This window comes from Lemur catta, chromosome 5 (assembly GCF_020740605.2).
Source record: "Lemur catta isolate mLemCat1 chromosome 5, mLemCat1.pri, whole genome shotgun sequence".
Lineage (NCBI taxonomy): Eukaryota > Metazoa > Chordata > Mammalia > Primates > Lemuridae > Lemur > Lemur catta.
The window spans coordinates 1181008-1208687 of NC_059132.1; the positions used below are offsets into that span (position 1 = coordinate 1181008).

General features: G+C 37.2%; 1 protein-coding gene across 4 annotated transcripts in view; it reads right to left on the minus strand.

Moving 5' to 3' along the window:
* KIF3A (kinesin family member 3A) overlaps positions 1-25017 on the minus strand; it is a 48886-nt gene extending 23869 nt beyond the window's left edge. For all 4 annotated transcript variants that reach the window (XM_045550759.1, XM_045550758.1, XM_045550757.1 and 1 more), the window contains exons 1-9: positions 24789-25017; positions 21956-22229; positions 16781-16925; positions 16549-16633; positions 12245-12350; positions 8827-8966; positions 8180-8377; positions 7694-7868; positions 3673-3771 (exon numbers count right to left, since the gene is read on the minus strand). In XM_045550759.1, coding sequence (XP_045406715.1) covers positions 3673-3771; positions 7694-7868; positions 8180-8377; positions 8827-8966; positions 12245-12350; positions 16549-16633; positions 16781-16925; positions 21956-22229; positions 24789-24794 — 1228 coding nt within the window. In that variant the 5' untranslated portion in view covers positions 24795-25017. The remainder of the gene's footprint in view (positions 1-3672; positions 3772-7693; positions 7869-8179; positions 8378-8826; positions 8967-12244; positions 12351-16548; positions 16634-16780; positions 16926-21955; positions 22230-24788) is intronic.
* Between the last annotated feature and the right edge of the window lie 2663 nt (positions 25018-27680).

The window sequence follows — 27680 nt, forward strand, 5'->3', positions numbered from 1 at the left end:
TCAACACAATAAGAGATGTAATTTAAGCAAGAATATTAAGATTAATTTTGTCTAAGATTACAATTCAAATCAATCTCAAGAGCTCACACTGATTTCCAAACTCCTGCAAACGTAAGAGTTCCACACCAGGTGGTTATGCTGATGGTAGGCATGGAATTGGGAACCTGCTAAGACCTAAGAAGTCATCCAACAGGGCAAAACAGAAAATTACACCAATTTTAAAAATTAATAAGTTAAAAATAATAGAATTCATATTGTCCGTTTCCAAAATTTCCCAATTCAATGTTTCTTCCAGTGTAAGGATCCGTTACAGGTGTGCCTCACTTTAAGACAATCCAACACAAAAACATGAACCAACTAAACAGATAAATTAGATTATTAGTAATTTACACTAATTATTTGATTAACAAAAAGATTCCGTGAAGAATTTTTAAAGACAGCAAGTTCTCCTAATACATTTGATTTTCAAACCTGATTTGTAGACAGTTTTTTCAGAAAAAAACATTTATTACATAAAATGAAGTACACCTGTATAATAACAAACTTAAAATACATTTCATCTATTAGTAGACTGTTAGGGGTAATTACAATAATGTTTCTATAGAAGTAAATGCTAATTGATGACTCAAGCAAGGGACACCTAAAAGAAGGCCACTCGTATGTTTAAAAGGGAAGGTACATACAAGGTACAGCCACCACATGCTGGGACAACCATCTCTTCCTTCACCAACACGCCCACATCACAACAGAAACATGTGCTAGGTACGCAAATAGTAATTAAAACTTTTTGAATTGAATAAAAGACAACTCATTTCATAACATACTTCATATAACTACTCTTTAAGAATGAAGATAAGTTTTAAAACAGAAAATTAAATTACAATGCCTCCCACTCAGATATTTTCTCACATCCTACTATTTATAATACAAAATAATACCTCTATATGGTCTCTAAAGCAATTTCATGTATTTTACAAATTATCTTCTGAAATTAATTGTTTTGGTAACTTGCCTAAGAATTGTAAATAGAGAAAAAGTTTCTAATATTCTTGGAATTCTTCCTCTAGGAAGCTAAAAGCATGAGAATAATAAGCAATATTTTTGTTATTAATTTTGGAAAGGGTCAGTATATAGATAATGCTTTAAAAGACAGTAAGCTGCAAGCTGGTACAAGAAAGCATCACCTCCTTTTCTTCTGAAAATAAAATATAAATAGATAAAATTAAATAATACTTTTCAACATAAGTTTAAGATAAAGCCTTTAAGTTTGAAATAAGTCTAGATCCTGCATGAACAACTTCTTGTGATTCTGAATTCTCTAATTACATCTTAGAAAATTTCTTAAAATCTATCAGATAATTTAGAAATAGGGATAAATGTCCATTTGAAATACAATACTATTCAATTTATCTTCACTTGCTTCAAACTTTACATTTCTCTTTATTTGAGAGCCTTTAACCTTGAGTCACTCCTAAGGGCACCAACGTGTAAAATGCTCATAACTGGATGGCATGTTACAACGGGCACTGGGGTACTTCCAAATATAATTGTATTTTTAGAAATTTAGGATTTGATATTACATGTCTCTTACAGTGAGCAGGATTAGAAATTTGTCATGAAATCTAAAAAAGAACCATAAGACTTATTCTTTTATACAGCTTACTAGCTCTCTTTACATTATCTCAATTGCAAAAGCATGAATCTCTCTTCCATTGTCTCAAACATAAGCTAGAGCATATGTTTTAACAATCATGGTTAACTGGAAGCAATGAATGGGTGGAGGGAATCATCACATGCTTTGTCTCCTGAGAAGCCCAACACGTATTCTTCCAGAAATGACAGGGATCAGTACAGCATTTCTCAAATGAAGCCCATGGGTTATGGAAAAGCCAAAGCTCTGTTAGAGAATTTAAGAGCTACGACTCACTAGGCAAGAACTTATCCAGAGGTTTCTCTATGACAGAACATGTGGAGTCTGAACTACTGCTGCTGCTACTGCCTGGAAGACAAAGAAATGAGCCCAACGGGAACCAAACAAAGAGGAAACAAGAAAATGAACACATACACAGAGGAAAATTCAGTTCCACAGAAAGAATTTTAAATGACAATCAAGCTTTGCATTAAAGAACCAAAACTTACTTTCCCATCAAACCAGTCTTGGTAATTTATCCAATATTCTCTACCTTACAAAGCCATATAGGGGAATTAGAAACTATTCCATTAAGCAACTACTGTGGGAAAAATCCCATTTAGTCACCTAAAACATAGTAATTCAGAAGGTTAAGATGACTAGAATAAAAAACAAATAAGTAACTTGGTGACATTTAAGTCTGTTTAAATTCTTTAGGTTGATAACTTAAAGAAATGGAGTTGTAAAACTTAAAGTCATACACAATTAATTTGGGGAATGAAAAATTACATCATTCCTTCATTACACCCAGATTGGTCTGTCTCCACTTGCACTCTCTCCCCTCCAAAACACGAAATTATCAAACAATTTACGTTTAACGTCATAACTTTCAAAAGGCTCACTGAAAATTTTTAAATTCCTAAGTCTGGAAGGAAAGTCTATAACAATTAAATATTTTAATATACTAAACAGTGGCTTTTTTTCTATTTAAAATTTTACTTTTAACAAATCTATTGTCTGCTTTAGCACTGAAAAGAATAATCTACTCTGTGAAAAACTAGGTATGATTAAAAAGCCATCTCTCTCAATCAGGGGTTGGCAAACATTTTCTGCAGAAGGGCAGAGAATAAGCGTTTTCGGCTCTGTGGGCCACACAGTTTCACGTGAAAGCAGCCATAGACCATATGTAAACAAGTGAGCATGGCTGTTTTCATTAAAATTTAATTTGGCTAGTGGATTGTACTTTGCCAACTCTTGCCCTAAATCATGCTTTTCCCTGCCTTTTGAAGTTACAGAATCTTTATGGTTTTTAAATTTGGGACTCCTAATCGAGCAGTGATGGGTTTATTTTCAGCAATATCATTTTAATAAGACAAGCAAAATATGCACCAGCTTGAAAACAAAGACTACATTAATGGAAGAGAGTTCTGAAATAAATATTTACAGTAAAAAGGCTTGAAATGTAGGCCATTGTAATATGTCTGTCTCTTTTGCATGTTATCTACATTCTTATCACAGCAAACACAGTCTTATTTCATACTCAGCAACAAATGTCCCACGACAGCGTGAGAATGAGAGTACATTTTATAAAGAAAAAATTAAAAAATAGAATCTTCAGACAAAATTATTATTTAAAAATTCAGTGACTCCTAAAGACTAACCTTGTTTGAGGGAAAATTTCACATTATCCTAATTTCCTAACAACTCAGGTTCCTAACACTGATGAAATCCCTCTATAAAATTAAAACCCTACATGAAATTTTAAAATGGTATAAACCACCATCACAGAGATTTATAATTCTAAATTCTTAAAAAAAACAGAAGATATGGTATTCTGAGTCAGCTATATACAGGAGATCAATGTAGGAGAAAAAAATGCAAAGTTAACCAGGTATATGGCACACATCCTCTGTTCTCACTGCTACCATAACTAAAACTGGCAAAACAAAGGGCATGCATTCTACTGCCTTGGTAATGAGAAACCACCATTAGGTAGTAATTCTAGCTAATTTCTACAAATTAGAATACTAAACAGAACTTACCCCTTCTTTTTTTCCTTTTCTCTCCATCTTCTCCAATCTCACCCTCTTCATCATCATCTTCTTCTGACCCACTGATATCAGAGCCTGATATTTCTTCCCCTTGAATAGAAATTTAATACAATGATTTTTATTCTGCACCAAGTCACTGGCTATTTAGGAAATTCCTATATCAACTTTTTTTAATTAAATTTTTGTTGCTCAAGTAACACATTTAAATTCTATTCAAATGTTCCTAGCCAGTATATCAGATATGCTAATCCCAGAAATAGATAAGACCATATACTGAGATTTTATTTTTAATGTCCCTAAAGACAAGTTAAATTCTGACCCATTTAAAATTTCAAATCATTAGTTTAAGTTCTAAATATATATATAAACTACGTGATAGTTATTAATTCAGTCTTTAAAAAATGTGATCACTTTGGGGAGCAATTTCTCTCCAGTTTCCTATTTAAGATTTTAAATAATTCATTCAATCTATATTTTTTTAAAGAGCCATAAAACTGTCATCTAACACAGTGATCCCACTTTTAGGACCATATCACAAGATATATTTCAAAAGAAGAAGGGCTTATTTGTATGCAGATGATGTTAACTACATATTAAGACAAAAATCCAATAAAATGGAATGATTAAACCAATATTAATACAGATCATCACTATATTATCTTTGAATTATTTTAAAATACCATATCTATATATGAAATGTCTAAGGAAACAAAGGATATTTGAGGAAAAAAATTAAATATACACTAACCACAACCAGGTAATAATTGTACTTGTAAATAAAGGATGAAAAGAGAACACAGAGTATTGGGAGAAGGAATTCACTAAAAATATTTTGTTCTTGGGCTTAGAAACAATGACATCTTGGTGGCAATGAGCACACCTAGTGCCCAAATCTTGGTTTCTAAATACTATTCTCCAAAGGAACCATGGAGAAACAGACGATTCTAAGGTTAAGCAGGGAAGACACAAGATGAACCTAACACATCTTGTAGTGGCAGAAAGTAAGGGAGAGCTAAAACCACTGACAGGAGCATGCTGAAAGGCTACAGGAATTACTATAAAGGAGCCCCTAATGGCCGAAGCTGGGACAATCTGAGCAACAAAATAAGTAATGATAGATTATAATCCACAACCTAAGTAAGAAACATAGTTGAATAAATAAATAAATAAATAAATGGAGATAAAGGGACTGTTCTACCTTACAACAGGATTCTATAGACTAAACGTAAAAGAAATGATGAGGACGGAAAATCATCATTGAGGTCAGGCGCACTGGCTCACACCTGTAATCCTAGCACTCTGGAAGGCCAAGGCAGGAGGATCGCTTGAGGTCAGGAGTTTGAGACCAGCCCGAGCAAGAGTGAGACTGCGTCTTTACTAAAGATAGAAAGAAATTATATGGACAGCTAAAAATATATATATAGAAAAAATAGCCAGGCATGGTGGCACATGCCTGTAGTCCTAGCTACTCAGGAGGCTGAGGCAGAAGGATTGCTGAAGCCCAGGAGTTTGAGGTTGCTGTGAGCTAGGCTGACGCCACGGCACTCTAGCCCGAGCAACAGGGTGAGACTCTGTCTCAAAAAAAAAAAAAAAAAAAAGAGAACTGTAGACAAACCCAAATTAAGGAACATTCTACAAAATACATGACCCACTGCACTTCAGAAGTGTCAAGATCATGAAAGACAATGCGAGACTGAGGACCTATAGCAGAGCGGAGGAGAAGTCTGCTGTAAGGTGTCATTCAGAAGGCAAGACAAATAAATGCAATGTGTGATCCTGGATTGGATCCTGGACCAGAAAAAAAAGCACTGAAAGGAAAACTTGCAAAGTTCTAACAAGGTCTGTAAATTAGTTAATAAGACTGCATAAATTTAAATGTCCTGGTTTCAGTAATTGTACTATGATTATGTAAGATGTTAATAGCAGGGGAAGCCAGGGGAAGGGTAGACAGGAACTCTCCATAGTTATCTTTCCAAGTGTTTCACAAGTCTAAAATCATTTGAAAATAAAAACTTTAAAAATAATTATTTTAATGCTATTGCTTACTTTCTTATTGTTTATATGATCAACTCTATTAACTAGATTATAAAAATAAATGTCATAAGAACATAAATGAAATGTGTTAAAAAAATAGTATTACCATAGGATCCAACAATTCCTTTTCTGGGTATATATCCAAAAGAATTTAAAGCAAGGACTCGAACAGGTATGTGTACACCCATATTCACTGAAGCATTATTCACAATAGCCAAAAGGTGGAAGCACCCCAAATATCTATCAGTGGATGAATGGATAAACAAAATATAATATACACATACACTGGAATATCATTCAGGCTTAAAAAGGAAAGAAATTCTGACACATGCTACAACATGGCGGAACCTTGAAGGCAGTACGCTAAGTGACATAAGCCAGTTGCAGAAGGATAAACGCTGTATGATTCCACTTATGTAAACACTGAGAGTAGCCAAATTCACTGACAGAAAGTAGAATGGTTGTTTCCAGGAACCAGGGGAAGTGAGGAATGAGGAGATACTGTTAAATGGGTACAAAGTTTCAGTTTTGCAAGATGAAAAAGTTTTGAATATGGATGGTTGCAGAACACTGTGAACACAGTTAATGTCACAGAACTGTACATTTAAAAAATGGTGAAAGTGGTAAATTTTATGTTATGTATATTTTACCATAATTTTCTAAAAATGAAAGAAATCTTGATACATGCTGCAACACGGATGAACCTTGAAGACTTAGGCTAAGTGAAATAAGCCAGACGCAAAAGGACTAACACTATGGTTTTACTTACACAGGGTACCTAAATAGTCAAATTCATAGAGACAGAAAGTAAAAGAGTGGTTACCAGGAAATAGCGGGGAAGAGAATGGGAAGTTAGTATTTAAAGGGTACGGAGCTTCTGTTTGGGATGATGAAAAAGCTCTGGAGATGAATAATGGTGACAGCTGCACAACATGAGTACTTAATGCCAACAGATTGCACACTTAAAAATGGTTACACTGGTAAATTTGATGTATATTTTACATTAAAAATGTAAAAAAAGTCAGCAAAATAAAGGTATGCACTCAACATTAGCATTAGCTAAGAAATTAAAAATCTTTAAAACATACTGGCTATAAATACCACCTAGTGGTCACATTTAAAACACGAAATTTCATTATCTAAGAGTTCACTTACTACTTTTCCTCAATAATCTTAACCAAGTTTACTGAATTAGCACCTTCTCCAAACAGTTGTCATGTTGGCGTCTCTGGACTTCCCCTCTAACCTAATCAGTTTCCTCACAAACTGCAAAGGTGCAGTTTCAAAGCCCTCTCTGTTCCCAGGGTAATAGAGCAAAAGAGCTCTACACCCATCAGAAAGCATCTGTCCTTAGCATGAAGGTGCAGGGAGTCACTGAGCACTTAATGACAACTGGGAGTTTCTCACCCTCATGAATAGGATATTCAAACTTCCTAACTTTCTAGCATGCTGCTGTTAGAAAAGAATTTCCAAAATAGAGTCCCATGTTCAAATTTAAGTATGAAAGCATATTTTTAAGGCTGCAAAATGCATTTTTCCTTACAGAAAACTTGGTTTACCCATGACTGTTTGATATCTTTCTTTACATCAAATAGTGAACTGATATTAATCATAAAACCAGAACTCTGGTCATTTTCACCTAAACACATACATGGTAGAATTTGCTCTCATAGACAAACAAAAATTAATTTTTTAACAAGCAGTCATATGAAATGTACAAAAGGTCATGGAGAAAAGGATAGCAGTTTAAGTTAAATTAATTTTCAAAAAACCACATACACCAATATTATGTAATTTAACTTAAGCTTATTATGAAAATGCTAAGTACATAAGCACCAAGTTACTTTCCAGAAATACTCTTTTAACTATTGATGTTAGAGGTGCAAAAACACATTTAATAGGTGGTTTTTGTTAGGACATCTAGGGGTTAAACAACATACTCGCAGTCAACATAAAGATTAATATTTTGAGAAATTACCTTCTTCAAGCTTCTTTTTCAGTTCTTCTATTTCTTTCTGAAACTGACGAAGCAAAGCATCCTTTGGATCTTCATTAATTCTAGCTTTATTTTTAATATTCTTAGCACGGTTGGCATACCGTAACGTACTGATAGTTTCATCATAATTGTAATCTGCTGGCCCAATATTTGCACACTGTTGAATTAAGAAAAAAAAAACATTTTACACTTGACACAGTAAAATTAATACTCCCATTACAAATACATGAAAAAAAAATTTTTGAAGCACATATGCACCTTGGCCTTCTTGAAAAAAAGACCCATCAACCACATGGGTTTCCAAACAACACTGCTGTGGGCTGATGCATACGGGGTACTTTAGAAAAGATAACTGCAAATTTTCAAAAGTAAAATAATAGTATTTAAAATGTTATATATGTCAATTACTGCCATAAATTGGAATCTTAAATCTGTCTGATGTTAACTATATCACCAACATAGTCTTACCATCATGGTTTTTGAATTTCCTCCTAAGGAATCCTGGAGAAGACGTGTCAATTTAGAGTTACGATAAGGTACGTGAGTGCTTTTTCCATCAACCAAGGCAGAAATTACATTACCAAGGGTGGAAAGAGAAAGATTGATCTTTGTAGCTTCCTTTAGGCGCTGTCCAGTAGCTCCAGTTTTCGCTTGTCTTTCTGAACCCTAGAAATAAACAGAGACAAACGTAAAGCTAAAATTAAAAAGTACAGAATACTCTACCCAAGGTTTTAAAAAAAGTAATTTTCATACTCTGGTTTCTCTTCAGATTGTATAAATCTTTTGCCTTTAAAAAAAAATAATTTAACAGTAAAAAATCGGATACAGTGTCTAGAACTTACTTTAAAATAATACAGGAAGGTAAGAAGTAGGTAAAGAGTAGATGAAAAAAGATTAGCCATGAGCTAATAATTGTTAAAGTTGGGTGATGGGTACATGGGGGATCATTATACTATTCTATCTACTTTTGTATACCTTTGAAATGTTCCATAATAGATACTAAGTTAAAAACACACACAAGTAACAACTAAAAAAATCATTCCTTTTCACTGTAATTCTTACTCATTTATAAAATACAAGAAAGAGTATTCCTTAAGTAGTATCCTATTACTTACAGCAAGATCTACAAGATGGAGCTTCCCCATCCTGACATGCATGTTTCCATCAACACCCTTTTCACTGCACTCTATGGTGATTGTGAAGATGGCATGAGAACGGGAACTATGTTCATTCATATTAGTTGCACCAACAGAACCTTTAATAAAGAAAGGAAACTCTTTAAAAGTGGTACATAGAAAGTCTTTAAAAATATTATAATTAAATATATAGAACAGTTTAAAATACTTAACCACAAAAGCACAAGTGTATAATTAGCCATTATATGAAACATCTTATACTTTATGTTGATAACAAAAGAATTAGTAATGTTTCTTATATTAAAGACATGATTTTAGCACTAAGTAACTAATTTCAATCCCAAGGATTACTGCCTAAAAAGATAACTAATTTATACCAAAAAATACATTGTCAAAAATTGGAAAAATTACTGTTGATTCAGCTATATCTAAAGAGAATTATGGGGCCGGGCGCGGTGGCTCACGCCTGTAAATCCTAGCACTCTGAGAGGCCGAGGCGGGTGGATTGCTCGAGGTCTGGAGTTCGAGACCAGCCTGAGGAAGAGCAAGACCCCATCTCTACTAAAAATAGAAAGAAATTATCTGGCCAACTAAAATATATATAGAAAAAATTAGCCAGGCATGGTGGCACATGCCTGTAGTCCCAGCTACTCAGGAGGCTGAGGCAGTAGAATGGCTTGAGCCCAGGAGTTTGAGGTTGCTGTGAGCTAGGCTGACGCCACGGCACTCAATCTAGCCCAGGCAACAAAGCGAGTGTTTGTCTCAAAAAAAAATAATAATAATAAAAAATAAAGAGAATTATGTTCTGGGCCTCTAAACCTCATAAATACTTGCATATATGCATTAGATCACATAAAAAGATTCCGTGCAGCATTTTGCAATAGTGAAAGACCAGAGACAACCAGGAGGATGATGGTTAGTCAACTACAGAATAGCCATATTATGGATACCTAAGCAGTTGTTTAAAAAAATAAGGTAGAGTTCTATCCATTGACATGGAATTTTTAACACACGAATTTTTTAAAAAGTTAGAAAGGCATACATAGTATGATCCCATTTCAGTAAAATAAAAACATCCATTCAAAATATACTAAGTATTTGTACGTGTATAAATATTTTACGTGAATAAACTATGTAAACAAAGAAAAATATCTGTTTTGTTTTTTACAATAGGCATGTATTTGTTTTTTCCCTTAAATTCCAAAGTAATTTAAAAGCATTGTTAATTTTACCCAATGCCAAAATTATCTTCATACTATATACTGATGCAGGACTTCTCTATGCAAGCTTTGATTTTAGAAGTTAAACATTAAAACGATATTCTTTATTAGTATATAACTATATTAAAAGTCAGATAACTAGAATGTAAATTGTATTGATAAAGAAAAGCCTGATGATATAAATGAAAAATTAGTGAAAGAAAACCTAAGGATTTGTGATTCCATGTATACTTTTCTATTTTCTTTTAAATCAAATTACTTTTTTCCAAAAATATAGAGAGCTATTAAATTTGATATCGCTTCAAATCATCTAATCAGTAGCAATACACATACATGTTTTCACAGAGTATTAGGTCTTAATTTATCTTATGTTTTTTTCCACTTAACATTATTTCCTATGTGTATTTCCATGTTAAAACAACTTGAAAATTTTACTAAAATTATTTTTGCTACCCCCTTACTACAGAACATTTGAGACTGTTTGCTATTTTAGGCCCTCATAAGTGATGCTAACGTGAACATCTTTAAATAGATCTCTTCTTTCTTATTGGGGTTATTTCCATGGAATATATCTTCCAAACTGGAATTACCAGGTCAAAGGGTATAAACAGTTTCACAGCTATGTTGATTATCAAACACTGTGCCAGTGTTTTTCAATTTGAGGTGGGAGAGAACTTGTATCTTGAAAAAATCATACTTAACATTTTAATACCTGTTGTTTTTGCAAGGTAGGTATGCTTTTTATGATTGTGATTTTTCTTTATTTCTAGTTATAAAAATAAAGCAATGCAACAGATACGCTGTTAAAAGTAACTTATGTTGAACTTTACAATACCTAGGGGGGAACAGCTAACAGCAATCAAGTAGACTCAATACACCAACGTACTGACAAATCACATAACGGAAATAAAAACAAAACAAAAAACACCTTTACTACTTTATTTTTTGTCACAATATTTTGAAATAAGAAAATTAAATTTTTATGTTTTTCAAAGGGTATGAAAAAATTTATCCTGTAAATAAGCCTGTGTGTGTATAAAATCATATATATGCAAGAATATTTACTGCAGTACTGCTCATAATAGCAAGATTGAAAACCCAAAAGTCCATCAGTAAAAGGCTGAGTAAATAGATTATGGTACATTTATCCAATGAAATACTATGTAGTTATTTTTAAATGTCTATATATGTGCTAATATGTGTGTTCCTGTGAAATGATCTCCAAGCTAATATTATTGAGTGAATAAAGTATGCTATTATCTGACTTAAAGAGGACAAGTACTCTCTCTCTAAAAATATAAACACACACATGCCTACGCACACACAGACTATATCAGGACGTATATCTTCTGTGAATAATATCCATATCTTTTGCTAATATTTCTAAGATTTGGTCTTTTTCTTGTTAGTCTTTTTCTTTGTAGTATTTGATTTATAAGAATGCAATTGATTTTTTAAATTTTCTGTTTAATTTCCTTGAGTTTGACAGATCTATAGTCAAGTCATAAAACCTTATAAAAATTTTTCATTTCCTATTTCTTCTACTTTTAATTTCTAATTACTATCAGCATCACTAGTACTAGGCCTAGGACATCTAGATATTAAATATTGCTTAAGTTTCTTATTCTTTAGATTAAAAACTTAAATTTACTACAAGGAATGCAATTTTTAAAATTTTATTTTATTTTACTTTTCTTGTCAACAAAAGGGAGGCAGTACAGTCCCTGGTTAATGCAGACTAATGGCCTAGGTTTGAACACTCATTCTATTATTCCTACTTACTAGTTATACTACCTTGGACAAGTTACTTAAACTAAGTCTCAGTTTCCTCATTCATAAGGGAAGAATTTAATAGCATCATGGCCTATTGTGAAGATTAAAAGAAATCACCCTTATAAAGCACTTAGCACAAGCACTTCCCAGTTACTAAGTGCTCAATAAATTTTACAATATTATTATAGCTAACAAGAGACAGCTATGTGAGAGTTTCAAGGATTAGCACTATTAAAAAGAAAATTTCAGTCAACATGGAAAACGATCTGCGATATCCTTCATTCACATGTGCCTGCTATATATTGACAGTAAATAATCAAAGGAAATGACTTTCAAGAAACCACTTTTGCTCTAAACCAGCCTCGACACACAGATGTTTACTCACAATGAAGCATGACACTTACGATTTTTGTGGCCTAGTGTCATAATTCTATCCATGTCATCAGCATTATTTACCACATAAGCTGATAAATCTTTGATATAAACTCCCACATCGGGTCTTTCTTTAACCTAAAAAAAAAAAAAAAACAAAACTTTACATTTATATCAATAATTCTTCCAAAATTATTTATTGAGCATATTGCAAACATACAAATGAATAATTACACACAAAAAATTATTTTATTTCAATTGTGATGATGCCATGAAGGAAAACTACGGGAAGGTGTGGGAATATATCAAAGAACACTAAGCTAGTGAAGGGACAAGCTAAGTTTCCCCAAGATGATGTTTAAGCTAAAACTTGAAGAAGAAACATGAGGCAGACAGTCTGGGCTGTCTGTGGCAGGAGAATATGTGCAAGGACCCTGAAATTAGAAAAAACTGGGCACTTGAAGAATAAAACACAAAAAAGATAGTGTAGCTGGAGAGAGCAGGAAATAGAGGGAGACAGGCGGGAAATCTGGTCACACAGACAGGCAGAGACATTCAAGAATGGTTACTGGTCTTTACGCTAACAGTAATTTGGAGAATTTCAAGAAGCTAAGTGAAATAATCAGCTCTATGGTATCCACGTAAAAGTATTACCTTTTTGTGAGTTCCCTTATGAGAACTTTTACTAAATTTAAAGTATGTATTTAGGATGGATTGGATTTACCTAAAACACAGGTGGTGCTGTATATACAAAATTCACTTTGGAGTACCCAACAAGTCACCTCCACAAGCCCACAGAATAAAGTGAAATGAGGCAGAAGCCTGTGGCTGCCAGTGGGGAAGCCATTCCACGGGCAGTAAAGACCCCACAGGCAGTAAGACCCCACAGACAATGAAGACAAACAGAAATTTGAAAACAATTCCAGAGACAAAACTTACAAGAGCAGATAGACATTACATTCCTCATGTTTATTTTCAGTCTAGTTGGAGTGTGTGTATGTGTCTTCTATAAAAATTTATAAGATACATTTACAAATTAGGAAAAATTATCCTTTATGTCACAGAATATAAATTAAGCCCCTATTTTATTAGCAGTAAAAGGAATGTGTTGGTCTCTATAAACTGTGGGTTTAAGACCACGCTCTGAAAAGCCCTAGAATCCACAGTGGCATTGAGGGGGCCACTGTAGAAGTTTGGGGTCTTCAGGCCCAGAAAAATTCTAAAGAGAGCTTCACTTTCATGAAATTTGCACCCTGAGCTTCCACATGGGTTTAGTTTGATGAAAGTTAGTTTAAATGCTTTATGTATACCTTTTAAAAGGTTTAAAAATTATTGCTCCAAATCAATGCTTCTAAAAAATGATAAAGGACAATGTGTGTATTCCCAATCTGACAATTTTGTAAAACACAAAAATCATGCACTTGGATGCCAGGGCAACATCCAACTGCTATGAAAGCTTTACGTTCCTCCTCTCACTTTCTGTGCTCATCTCGCTACAGACTGGAAACAAACATTCCTCAAACACATCAGTCTGCGAACTACTGGTCTTTATGAACTCTAACGTCTTTTCCAATCACAATATAAGTCAAAATTCAGTTAATAAGTGTAGATAACTGATTAGATATGAAAGATGAAGAAACAAAATATGATTCCAAATTTGTGAAAGTTAAAAAAAGGGATGGTAGTGCTAGCAAAGAATTTTTATCATAAACATAGGAATTTAATTTCTACGATGAACACAGTTTATAACAGTGGATTTCAAAGGGGGCAGTTACTCCTCTTCCCCACAATGTTCAGGAATGTGTGGGGGAGTTTCTAGTTCACTTGAGGACATTGTTAGTACACAGGGAGGGCCCAGGGCTGCTAACATTCCTGAAACGCGTGGGACAGCCTTACCCAGTGAAGGACTGTCCCTCACCATTTTGAAAGTCCTTCCAGATATTCACATGGGTGAAAAAACTATTTATAATTATCTAGGTTTCCACGGTAACAGTAACAATAGCAATAACATAATATAGAAATACAGGAAAACCAAGGAAAGAATTGTACTTTATTTTGCTCAGAACTCTACGAAGAGCTAGTCCCTATTTTAAAAGACCATATCATTGACAATAACACCAATCAAGGTATTCAGATCATCAAGACAACATATCTTGACTCTCCACATCTGTTGCTCTTGTAGTTATGGTGATTCTATGGGCCTCTATCTATTTCATTATGTCATTGAGTGTGGTCACATATAAGCATTTACATACTGAAATATTAGTATTTTTTATCAGTTTTATTCTCCCTTATATTACAGGAGGGCAGTATACCGATTTTTTAAAAATTATGTATATAGGCAGATTTCATCATTTATGAATTTTATTTCATGACAGTCAGAAGAGCATTACAAAACATATGTTATAAAAAGGGGCACTGAGGCCAGGCACAGCAGCTCATGCCTGTAATCACACCCTTTTGGGAGGCTGAGGTGAGAGGATCGCTTGAGTCCAGAAGTTCAAGGCTACAGTGAGCTATGATCAAGCCACAGCACTCTAGCCTGGGCAACAGACCAAGACTGAAAAAAATGAAAAAAAGTCCAGGCACAGCGGCTCACACCTATAATCCTAGCACTTTGGGAAGCTAAAACAGGAAGATCACTTGAGGCCAGGAGTTCGAGACCGACCTGAGCAACATAGCGAAACCCTCATCTCTGTAAAAAATAGAAAAATTAGCCAGGCATAGTGGCGTGTACCTGTAGTCTCAGCTACTCAGGAGACTGAGGCAGAAGGATGGCTTGAGCCTAGAAGTTTGAGGCTGCAGTGAGCTACAACTGCACCACTGCACTCCAGCCTGGGTGACAGAGAAAGACCATATCTCAAAAACAAGAAGGGGCAGGGGGCACATTGGGTTTGTCAGAGTTAAGAACTAATGACAAGAATATGCCTGAAGATAAATCTGATCTATAATTACTGGCACAGAAATGGAAATATTCTTTCCAAATGATTTTTTCCCTAGAATTTGCATCATAAAACAATAAACTTTTAGGAGACAAAAGTATAGAATTAACAAAGTATCCATCAAAACTAAAGATGACAACTAGTGACAAAGAAATCTGTTTCTACATTTGCTGTATACAGGTTATCATTACAGAATAAGCCTTTATTAGGGTCCAACAACCACAAACAATCCCTAACACTGTAATTTACGGCTCCAAAAACTCAGTTTATATAGTAAACTTAAAAAGAAAAAACTAACATTTATTGATTTAAAAACTTTCCTTTAATTTGTTAATGTTGGCAATAATCCTATAAAGTAAAGACCATTATTATTTTTTACATACCATTATTATTTCCATTTTCAAATGACAAAACTAAGGCTTACAGAGGTTAAGTGGCTGGCGCAAGATCAGAGCCAGAATTCAGCTAAGAGTAAGGCCCAGAAACCACCTTGGTAATCATAGATGATACCATCATTCACTTGCTATGTGATCTTTTTTTTTTTTCTTTCTTTTTTTGAGACAGCCTTGCTCTGTCACCCCAGGCAGAGTGCCGTGGCGTCAGCCTAGCTCACAGCAACCTCAAACTCCTGGGCTCAAGTGATCCTCCTGCCCCAGCCTCCCCAGTACCTGGGATTACAGGTGCACGCCACAACGCCTGCCTAACTTTTCTATTTTTAGCAGAGACAGGGTCTCGCTCTTGGTCAGACTGGTCTCAAATGCCTGAGCTCAAGTAATCCTCCCGCCTAGGCCTCCCAGAGTGCTTGGATCACAGACATGAGCCACGGCACCCAGCCTGCTATGTGATCTTGAGCAAGTCATGAAACTCCTCTAAATTTCAATTTCTGTATCAGTAAAATTGAACTACTGGGAAGAGTAAATGAAATAAAGTATGTAGTACGACCACCAACTCCCAGGTACTGCTCTGAATGCCTACACCACACTGTATGAGTTCAGTAATGATGGCTGCTGTTGTTCTATTAATATATATATTCCATACCATTCTACAATGGTAGCTGTTATTTTACATATATTATTCTCCAGTTGTTTTACTGGCCATGCAATGCCAACCAAAATTCCAATATTAATATTTTAAAGGCGAACCTTTTCTTGTTCTTTCTCATATCTTAAAATACTAAAATATTTGGCAATCTCTATCAAATTTACCATTTACCACCTAACTCAGCAATCCTGCTTCACTTATTTACCCGCAGATATGTCTGCAAATGTATGAAATTATATTAGTATATGTACAAGGTTACTTAAAATGTTAAAAGCACCTTTTGTACAAACAGGACCTTAATATAGTAAATATTCCATTGCTTTGGAAAGTATTCCAATTTCAATCATCCTTACCTCTAACCTTTGTGTCTGATCCTTGCCCAAAAGGTCACGAACTTCTTCATTATATATTTCCAAATAAGACACTCGAACCAAAAATCTATAAATAAAATATCATTTTTAAAACATAAAAGATAGTAAGACATTTATAAGAACAGTTTTAAAATATGTTTATAAAATTTATACCTAGATGCCTTTCTTGTGTTTGTACTTCTCAATGTTAGAAAACAAAAGAATTCTCTTTTACCTGGTATCACCCTCTGCTTTTGCAATATGACCAAATATGTGAGCAAATGAATTGGGAATTATTCCTCTAAGTTCAGGAACAGCTCGAACACCTTCCATTGTAAAAGTTTTGCCTGTTCCAGTTTGTCCATATGCAAAAATAGTCCCTGAAAATGACGAAGAGAATCAGTCACTTTTTAGAGTCTAATGCTACAGAAAAACAGCTCTTAAGATCAATACCTTTGACACTGATATAATTTCTTCCCTGGATTCAAAATTTATTCTAGCACACGGTTCACCTTTACTATCAACAATTACAATAAGTACTCTGTGCCATATGAACAAAGCACTGTTAAGGCACCAGACTCAATAAGACATTCCAAATTATTAATGAAAAAATCCCAAGCCTTAAATGTAAAACGTAAAAATATTACAGTACAGCTAATTATAAGAAATTTCTCATAATGTATACATTAATTACTTATTGTGGACATTAAATTGGAGAAGGCAGCATAAGTACAGCAAAAGAATACAGGCTCTACAGCAGAAAAACCGCATTCTGAATCCACACTGGCCACAGTGTAGCCACTTGACCTTGGACACGTTACCTACCCTGAGACTGTCTTCGCTGTGGTAAAATGGAGATAAGAATTACAACTCTACACTGATAGTAAGAACCAAATGAAACCATTTACTTCAAGTGACCAACATGATGCCTGGCAGACAGTACCAGTAAACGACAGCTTTTTTCCTCTTAGTCCTAAAATAAGTACATTATTTTTTGAAAAACTGTTTTAATGTAACAGCTATAAGAAAAAGGGGATGTTAACAAAAAGGTGAAATACCATTACCGCAAGTAACTGCAGATGCAATTTAAACTTTCTAAATACCTAAATTCACTTATTCAACAAATATTTACTATATACCTGAGGTTGGCACTTTGGCAGGCACCAGAGACAGAGTGGCAAAACAAACACATCCTCAATCTTATGCTGCGTATGATCCTGGGAGGGGATATTGGTGGAATAATTATAAGCATGGTGAGTGTTGAGAGCGAGAAACACAGAGTTCTGGATGGGAGTAAAGCAGTGGTCCCCGACCCCTTTATGGCACCAGGGACTGGTTTCATGGAAGACAATGTTTCCATGGCCTGGGGGTGCGGGGTGGTTTCAGGATGATTCAAGCGCATTACATTTACTGTGTATTTTATTTCTATTATTATTACATTGTAATGTCTAATAAAATAATTACATAGCTCTCCATAATGCAGAATCCATTGTCGCCACTGATCTGACAGGAGTTGGAGCTCAGGTATGATGCGAGTGACGGCAGCGACTGTGCATACAGACGAAGCTTCACTCGCTCACCCAGCGCTCACCTCCTGCTGTGTGGCCTGGTTCCGAACAGGCCATGGACTGGTCCCGGCCCACAGCCCGGGCACTGGGGACCACAGGAGTAAAGGACACAAACTAAGCAGAGGAATTAAAGAGGGAGGAAGGGGCAGGGGAGATCAGCGAAGGCCTTCCAAAACAAAGTGACCTTTAGATCTGAAATGCAAATAGGAATCGAATAAGAACAGAGTGGACAGCAAGAGGCAAGAGGGAGAATGGAAATTTTGAGGAAATGAGACGAGAATGGAAAAAACAGAGATGGAAAAGAAAAGTGGATGCAGACAGAGCTAGAGAAACTAGCAGGGTCTTAATCACACAGGGTCATGAAGACCACATTATAGTTTTTAGACCTAATCCTAAAAGCAACGTGAAACCAGAGAATGATTTTTCAGTCAGAGGAGTGACACCATGATCACTCTGGCTATACATGAACGAAGAATTAGAAGAAAGCAAGGGCAGATGTGGCATAAACAGAGGCTGCAGTAGCTGGCCAGGACACAGTGTAGAGTGAGAAGACAGCCTACGGTGTGAGAGCATAAATGAAAAAGGTTCCTCAACTATTACTACTCTATTCAGTTAACCTCAACTTTTTTTTGTGAAGACAAATTAATCACACCAGCCTTTTCAGACCTTTTTGTGAAAATAATCATACCAGAAGCTGTTTTTTACACATGGAAATAAAAAAGTCTCATTTTTTTTTTTTCAAACTGACTAAATGTTTCAAACTCTTGCCATCAGGAATGTAACTTACTGCATTCAAAGGCTGAAAATATCATGAACTTATAGACTGAATTTCAGAACAGACAAACTGAATTATTAAGTAAAAAATAAGCTTTAGAAGGATAACAGCTACCATTTACTAATCATTTGCTATGTGCTAGGCCAAGTACTTTACGTGCATTTTTATTTCATTTTTATGGCAATCCTAAAAGATAGGCACTATTTGTATTCCTATAGTTTATTTAGGGAAACAGAAGGTTTGAGAGGTTAAGTAACTTGCTCAATGTCATGTATATTAGGCTGTCTAAAACTGTCCCACAGCTCACTGATGCTCTGTTAAATTTTGTTTTTCATTTTATTTTTTTTTTTAATTAGAGACAGGGTTTTGCTCTGTTGCCCAGGCTGGAGTGCTGCAGTGCAGTGACATGGTCATAGCTCACTGTAACCTCAAACTCCTGGACTCAAGCAATCCTCCCACCTCAGCCTCCCAAGTGGGTAGGACTACACACAGGTGCAAGTCACCACATTTGGCTAATTTTTTTATTTTTTGCTCAAATGAGGTCTCACTATATTGCCCAGGCTGGTCTCAAACTCCTGTCCTCAAGCAATCCTCCTGCCTTGGCCTCCCGAAGTGCTGGGAGTAAGGTACTGGCCTTGTTTTCATTTTCTATTTTCTCTCCGAATTGTTTCTACTTGTTTATTTTCAAGTTTACTATCTTTTCTTTCCTATATATAGATCCATATTTCCATCTAACACCACCTAATACCATTTTCCTTCCACCTGAAAAACTTCCTTTAATATTTCTTATAGTACAGGTCTACTGGTGATGAATTTTTCCAGTTTTTATAGTCTAAAAAAGCATTTATTTAACCTTTGTTTTTGAAAGATATTTTCACTGGATATAGGATTGTAGGCTGATAGTTTCTTCTTTCTATACTTTAAAGATATTATGTTACTCTCTTCTCACTTGCATTATTTCTAACTAGAAATCTGCTTTCATGCTTATCGTTGGTCTTCTATACATAAACATGTCTTTCTTTCTTTGGTTGCTTTTTAAGATTTTTTTTTTTTGAGGCAAGGTCTCACTCTGTTGCCAGGGCTAGAGTGCAGTGGCATCATCATAGCTCACTGCAACCTCAAACTCCTGGGCTCAAGTGATCCTTCTGCCTCAGCCTCCTGAGTAGCTGGGACTACAGGCACATGCCACCACGCCTGGTTAATTTTTTGTAGAGAAAATGAAAACACAGTGTGTCAAAATCTGTAGGATGCCACTAAAACACTACTCAGGGGTTAATTTATAGCATTAAATGAAATTAAATTTAAATTAGGCCAGGCGCGGTGGCTCACACCTGTAATCTTAGCACTCTGGGAGGCTGAGGCGGGCAGATTGTTTGAGCTCAGGAGTTCGAGACCAGCCTGAGCAAGAGCAAGACCCTGTCTCTACTAAAAATAGAAAAGAAATTATATGGATAGCTAAAAACATATATATATAGAAAAAATTGGCTGGGCATGGTGGTACATGCCTATAGTCCCAGCTACTTGGGAGGCTGAGGCAGGAGGATTGCTCGAGACCAGGAGTTTGAGGTTGCTGTGAGCTAGGCTGACGCCACGGCACTCACTCTAGCCTGGGCAACAGAGTGAGACTCTGTCTAAAAAAAAAAAAAAAAAAAAATTAAATTAAAGAAAAAACAGATAACCTGAATAGTCCTGTACCTATTAAAGAAATTGAATCTATAGTTAAAAACCTTCCCACAAAAAAAGAAAATTCCAAGGCCAGGTGGCTTCACTGATGAATTCTGCCAAAAGACAAGCCATAGACTGGGAGAAAATATTTGCAAATCACATTATCTGATAAAATATTTCAATCTAGAAAATACAAAGAACAAGAAGATAGCCCACAAAATTTTTAAAATATGCAAAATATTTTAAGAGACATTTCACCAAACAAGACATTCAAATGACTAACAATTACAGCAATGGATACTCGACATCATTAGTCATTAGGTAAACACAAGTTCAAACACAATGAGATATCACTACAGATCCTTTAGAATGGCTATAATTTAAAAACTTTACAATCACAGTGTTGTCAAGATGTAAGGAAACTGGAACCCTCATAAAGTACTGGTGGGGGAAAAAAAGTAGTATAGTCACCACTTTGGAAAATGGACATTTATTGATTCGACGCCACAATTTCATTCCTAAGTATCTATCCAAGAGACACTTTAAAATGTCTGCACAAGCCGGGCGCGGTGGCTCACGCCTGTAATCCCAGCCCTCTGGGAGGCTGAGGCGGGTGGATCGCTCGAGGTCAGGAGTTCGAGACCAGCCTGAGCGAGACCCCGTCTCTACTAAAAATAGAAAGAAATTATCTGGACAACTAAAAATATATATAGAAAAAAAAAATTAGCTGGGCATTGTGGCGCATGCCTGTAGTCCCAGCTACTCGGGAGGCTGAGGCAGTAGGATCTCTTAAGCCCAGGAGTTTGAGGTTGCTGTGAACTAGGCAGACGCCATGGCACTCACTCTAGCCCGGGCAACAAAGTGACACTCTGTGTCAAAAAAAATAAAATAAAATAAAATGTCTGCACAAACACATATATAGGAAGGTTCACAGCAGCATTATTTATAGTAGCCAAAGACTGGAAACAATCCAGATTTCCATCAGCCAGTGAATGCAAATACAAAATGTGGTATACTCATACAATGGAATACAATTCAGCAATAAACAAGTACAAACTACTGATATATTGTAAAGATGGATGAATTTCAAAAACATTACGCTAAGTGAAAGAAAACATTTAAAAATGGCATATGATATGACTTAGGTGAAAAGTAAAGAAAAGGCAAAACTACAGTGACAGAATGCAGATCTATGGCTGCCTGGGAGTGGGGCTGGACACAGACATACAGGAGCTTTTGGGGATGATGGGAGTGCTCTAAACTGGACTGTGGTGATGTTTTCACAACTGTATATATTTACCACAACTCGTCAAACTGTATAGTTACAATAAGTGAATTTATGGTGCATAAATTATGCCTCAATAAAGATGTTTTCAAAAAAGTAAACTATATATTCACTTACCATTGTAGCCTTCAAGAACAGAATCAATAATAGGTCTTGCAGTTAAGTTATAAACATCAAGTTGTTTACTCTCTGGTCCAAAAACAGTATCAAAAGTAAATGTCTTTGGAGGCTCATTGGAAGAGTCAGTCTTATGCACAGTGATGGTTCCCCTCATCTCGTCCACACTGACAGCCTGTCTGTAGCACATTGACTTCTCTCGCTCATTGAGGGGCCGACACCTAACAACCACCTTCACATTATCGCAGCTTTCTGGCTTCTCTGATTTATTGATCTGGTGGAGACAATATTTACAAATAATGAAAAGAACATTTACTTTTACCCTCAACAGATCAAATCTATAATTTGAAAAAGGCCACTTTGCCATCTCAGTGCCTTGCACAAATTAAGGACTTCATAAACATTTGTTAAATGCGATTAAAGATCTTACACATATATACAAAAAGCTTATTAAAAGATACAATGAGGAAAACAGTTTCTTTTACACAGAAGAGGGGAGAAAAATATCTAATTTACATTGGTAGTAAATGCTGTACAAGCAGAAAATGAACCAGTATATTACAGATTGTCTTTCTGCACAAAACTCCCTGACATCCTCTCTGAGTTTCCTGCCTGTAGGAAAACACATATGAATATGGTTAACAAATTTAACTCAAGAATATAGTAGATCCTTTGTTTCCTTGAGACTTCTGGTTTTATTTCTTATAATGCATTAGTAAAATGTTTTTTATCATGTAAAAATCCATATATGGCTTATCTTCTCTACAGAAGACAATAGGTTAAAGACAGAAAAGAAAATCTTATGGCAGAGAAAAATGTCTTAGTATGACCTAACCTTATGAATATTTGTATATGTAAAGTTTCAATTTCTGAAATTTTATGATTAAGAATCTATAATAAAACACAATTCTATTACTGAGGTGAAAAACTTCAACAGTTTAGTTGAACAGATACTTGTTAAATTCCTACTGTCTCAGACACTCTTCTAAGCATTAAAGAGAAATACAAGCCACTGCCACCGACAAGTAACAGACTGTATCAATACAATATCCTTCTCTCCATCTCTGCCTTCATCACCCTAATCCAGGTCTTCACCGTCTCGGTCCTGGACTACAGCCTCTTAACTGTACTCCTGCATCTAATTAGACGACTGCCCCACAGTCTGTTCTCCACATGACAGTCAGTGTCAACACAAATCATGCCACTCTCCTACTTAAAATTCTTCAAAGGTTTCCCATAGATCTTAGGATAAAAATCAAAATCCTTAAGATGGTCTGTAAAACCTGACTCCTGCCCACGTGTACTTCCCTGGGCTTATTTCAAAAGACACTTTGCCTGGCTCATTCTGCCACAGCCACGCTGGGCGTCTTGGCCTTTTCTAGTCACGATGCTGTTTTTCCCCACTGGCCTTTCCATGTGCTGTTCCTTCCACCTAGAACATTCCTCAATATCCTCTTCGTTTAGTTCACATCTATTTATCCTTCAGTCTCAACAGCCACTTCATCTGTGAAGAATGCCCTGACTAGGTCAAATGTTTTTATGGGCTCTCAGAGCATCCTGCACTCCCCTTCATGGACACAATTTTACTTCTGTCTGTTCCTTATTTGATTAACGTCTGTCTTTCTCTGTCTACATCAGGAGTTGCAAACAGGTAGTCAAGGGGCTGAATTCAGCCCACAAATTTCTTTTGTTAGACTCATAGTATTTGAAAATCTTCCGAATTAGTTGCTAAAATTGAGAAATTTCACAAAACAACGATTTCTAAAGTCTCTAGAAAAAAACAGATGATCTGATATCTGCAGGCCATCATTCCTACATGGCAACACTTTCCAGTTCACCAGAATCTATTTCCATCTATTACAGCACGCCCACCCACGCCATTCATTAAGGTTACGTTATCTTAGCTCTGTAAATGTGTACGGTTTTCACCTGTGCCCAATAAGGCACGCTTCTCTCTTTCCTAGTTCTAGAACCTGCCTGGTTTTGCTCAATATCGTATCTCCAGTGCCCAGCATGTGGTTGGTGCACAACGTTTATTAAATGAATAACTTGGAAGCAATGAACAAGAACAACTACAGAGCATTTAACGCTAAACATCAAGCGCTGTCCTTCAAGTCTCCTATGCAGTATCTTATTTCACCCTGATAGCAACGCCATGAGGAAAAGCTTAATTACGTGGGAACTAAGGGCCCAGACAGATTAAATAATTGTCTGGGGACTCACAAGCAGCAAATAACCGGCCATGGCTCAAGTTTCCTCCATGACCCTTCATTGGGCTTACAATGTCCCCTCACTAAGTGCACAACAGTCATCTGCGAAACCGTGGAAGATGACACACCACCGCCACCATCGCGCACACACAAAGACACCTACAGGCTACACTCTGCACTGGGAGCCAAAGCGCCCCAAGAGGGATGACAGCTCGAGCCCGGGAGAGCCTGAGTCAGGGGCCCGGACCGGGGCAGGCGGCCTCCGCCCCGCAGCCTCCCGGAGCTGGGCTCCGCGGCGCGGGGTGCGGGGCGTCCAGACGGACCCTCCGCGGCCGCTCCCAGAAGCCCCGCCCGGCAGGTGGCGCCGGGCGCCGGAGCGCATCCTCCGCACAGCGCCTTTCCGTCCGGCGGCGCAGGCCCCGCGGGTCGCAGCCGCGACGCAGGCAGCACGGCGGGACCCCCGCGGCCCCGCGGCCGACCCGCCCGGGCTCCCCAACCGCCCAGGCCCAGCGGGCCCCGCCCCGCCGCGGCCGCCCGCTCCGCGCCTCCATGGCAACGGCCGCGCCCCCGGCCAGGCCGCTGGGATGGAAGAAACCCCACCGCGGCTGAGCGACTCTCCTCACCGGCATCGTGGCCCGCACCCGCGCCCGGCGGACGTCCCCGCTCGGGGCGCAGCCCAGCGACAGCCGGTTCGCGGCAAAGGCTCGCCAGAGACGCCCGAAACACCTCCGCGGCGCTCCCGAGACTGCGGCTCCGCGGGCGAGAGCGCGCAGTGCGCAGACTCACTCCGTGCCCGCCCCGCCCCGCCCCGCCCCGCCGCCCGCTGCTCGGCCTCCGGAATCGCGCCTGCGCGGAGGCCTTGAGCGCCCATCTCCTAGGACGCCGGACTGAGGCTGCGCCTGCGCAGTGCCGCCGGCCCGAGGCGCTGGAGCGCCGACCCGCGCCGAGGCGGGGACGCCTGGCAGCTCTGGGGTGGCGGAGGCGCCCATAAACTGCAAGGCGCATCTCTGGCCCGAACGGCGATTGTACATTCTGTCCCATCCGAGTCCTTACGTGCATTGTCTGGCTTGACTGCTGACTCGTTCGCGACCCGGTTTGCCGGCAGAGGCGCGCCCCTGGGGAGCCTGGGGGCTCCTTCCGAAAAGACATTCTGTCCTCAAAGCAGTCACTCCCCCCTTCTCCCTGCCCCCCCCCAACATCCCAAACACCAGTCTGCTTTCTGTCTCTCTAGATTTGCCTATTCTGCACATTTCCCATAAATGAAATTATACAATATGTGGCCTTTTTTGAATGACTTCTTTCACTTACAATAATGCTTTCAAGCTTCATCCCTACTGTAGCGTGTGTCAGCAATTCATCACTTTTTATGGATTAATAATGTACAGTTTTTACCTAATTGTCTTTGAAGGATATTTAGGTTGTTTCTACCATTTGGGCTATCATGAATAATGCTGCTACAAGTTTTTGTGTGAACGTGTGCTTTCATTTCTCTCGGGTATACACCTAAAGGTAGAATTGCTGGGTCATTTGGCAACTCTAATGTTTAACATTTTAAGGAACTGCTGAATTGTTTCCCACAATGACTGCACCATTTTTAATTCCCACCAGCAATGTATAAGGTTTATGATTTCTCCACATCCTCACCAACACTAGCTTTTGTGTAAAATAGTATCTCATTGTGATTTTTTTATTTTCATTTACCTGATGAATAGTGATGTTGAGCATCTTTTTGTGTGCTTATTGACAATTTGTATGACTTCTTTGGAGAAATGTCTATTCAAATCCTTTACTCATTTTGTCTCTTTGTCATTAAGTTGTAAGAGTTCTTTATATATTATAAATGCAAATCCCTTTTCAAATATATAATATGCAAATATCTCCCCTATTCTGTGGGTTTTCTTTTTACCTTCCTGATAGTGTCCTTGGAAGCACAAAAGTTTTTAATTTTGATGAAGTCAAATCTATATTTTTTCTTTTGTTGCTGTGCTTTGTTGTGCATATGTAAGAAACCATTTTCTAACCCAAGGTCATGAAGACTTACTCTTGGAAGAGTTTTTAGCACTTACATTCAGGTCTATAATCTAATTTATTTTTGTATATGGTGTGATGGAGGGATCCAACTTCATTCTTCTGCATGTGAATATCCAGCTGTCCTAGCACCGTTTGCTGAAAAGACTATTCTTGTCTACCCTGAATGCACCTGATACCTGATCTTGTCTGAAAAGACTATTTGCTGTTGTGTGTGTTTGTTTGTTCTTCTGAGACAGGGTCTTGCTCTGTTGCTGGGGCTAGAGTGCAGTGGCGTCATGATCTCACTGTAACCTCAAACTCCTGGGCTCAAGTGACTCTCCTTCCTCAGCCTCCCAAGTAGCTGGGACTACAGGCATGCCCCACCATGCCTAGCTAATTTTCTTTCTTTCTTTCTTTCTTTTTTAGGAGATGGTATCTAGCTATGTCACTCAAGCTGGTTCTGAACTCTTGGCCTCAAATGATTCTCACACCTTGGCCTCCCAAAGTGCTAGGATTACAGGTGTGAGCCACCACACCCAGCCACATGTCTTTTAAATCTTTTAAAGAAGCACAGAGAAGGAGAGCCAAGCTTATATTTATAGAGTTTGTTATATGAACCTTCTTATATACTATTTCTGGATCTCTTCTTTTTTTTTTTTTCCTGTGCATTCAAGTTACCATCTGGTGTTATTAACATTTTATATGATTCCATTTTCTCTTCTTTCTTAGCATATGAATTATTCTTCCTTTTTAAAAAAAAACCACCTTTTTTTAGTGGTTGCCCTTTGCAATATACAACTAATGCAGGTCTACTTTCAAATAACATTATGTTGCTTCACAGGTAGTATAAGTACCTTGAAACAAAGTATTCCTAATTCTTCCCTCCCATGCCTTGTATCATTGTTGTCATTCATTTCATTTATCCATAACCTATAATCATCAAATACATTATTATTTTGAATAAACTGTTGTTAGATAGATTAGGAATAAGAAAAACAAAATTTTTATTTTACTTTCACTTACTCTTTCTTAATGTTCTTCTTTTCTTTACATAGATCTAAGTTTATGACCTATATCATTTTTCTTCTCTCTGAAAAACTTCTTTTAACATTTCTTGCAAAGCAGGTCTACTGGTGAGAAGCTCACTCAATTTTTCTTTGTCTGAGAAGGTCTTTATTTTTCTTTCACTTTTGAAGGATAATTTCATTGAACATAGAATTCTAGGTTGCTAGGTCTTTTTCTCTCAACACTTTAAATATTTCACTCCACTCTTGTTGCTTACTGATGATTTCTGAGGGTAAGTCCATTGTGATTTTTACTTAGCCTTGCCTCTCTATAGCTAATATTCTCTCCTACCCTCAGCTTCTTTCTTTCAAGATTTTTGTCTTTACTTTTTATTTTCTGCAGGTTTTTTTTTGGTGGGGGGGAGGGGAGGTCAGAGTGAGACATGGTCTCACTCTGTGGCCCAGGCTGAAGTGCAGTGGTGCAATCATAGCTCACTGCAG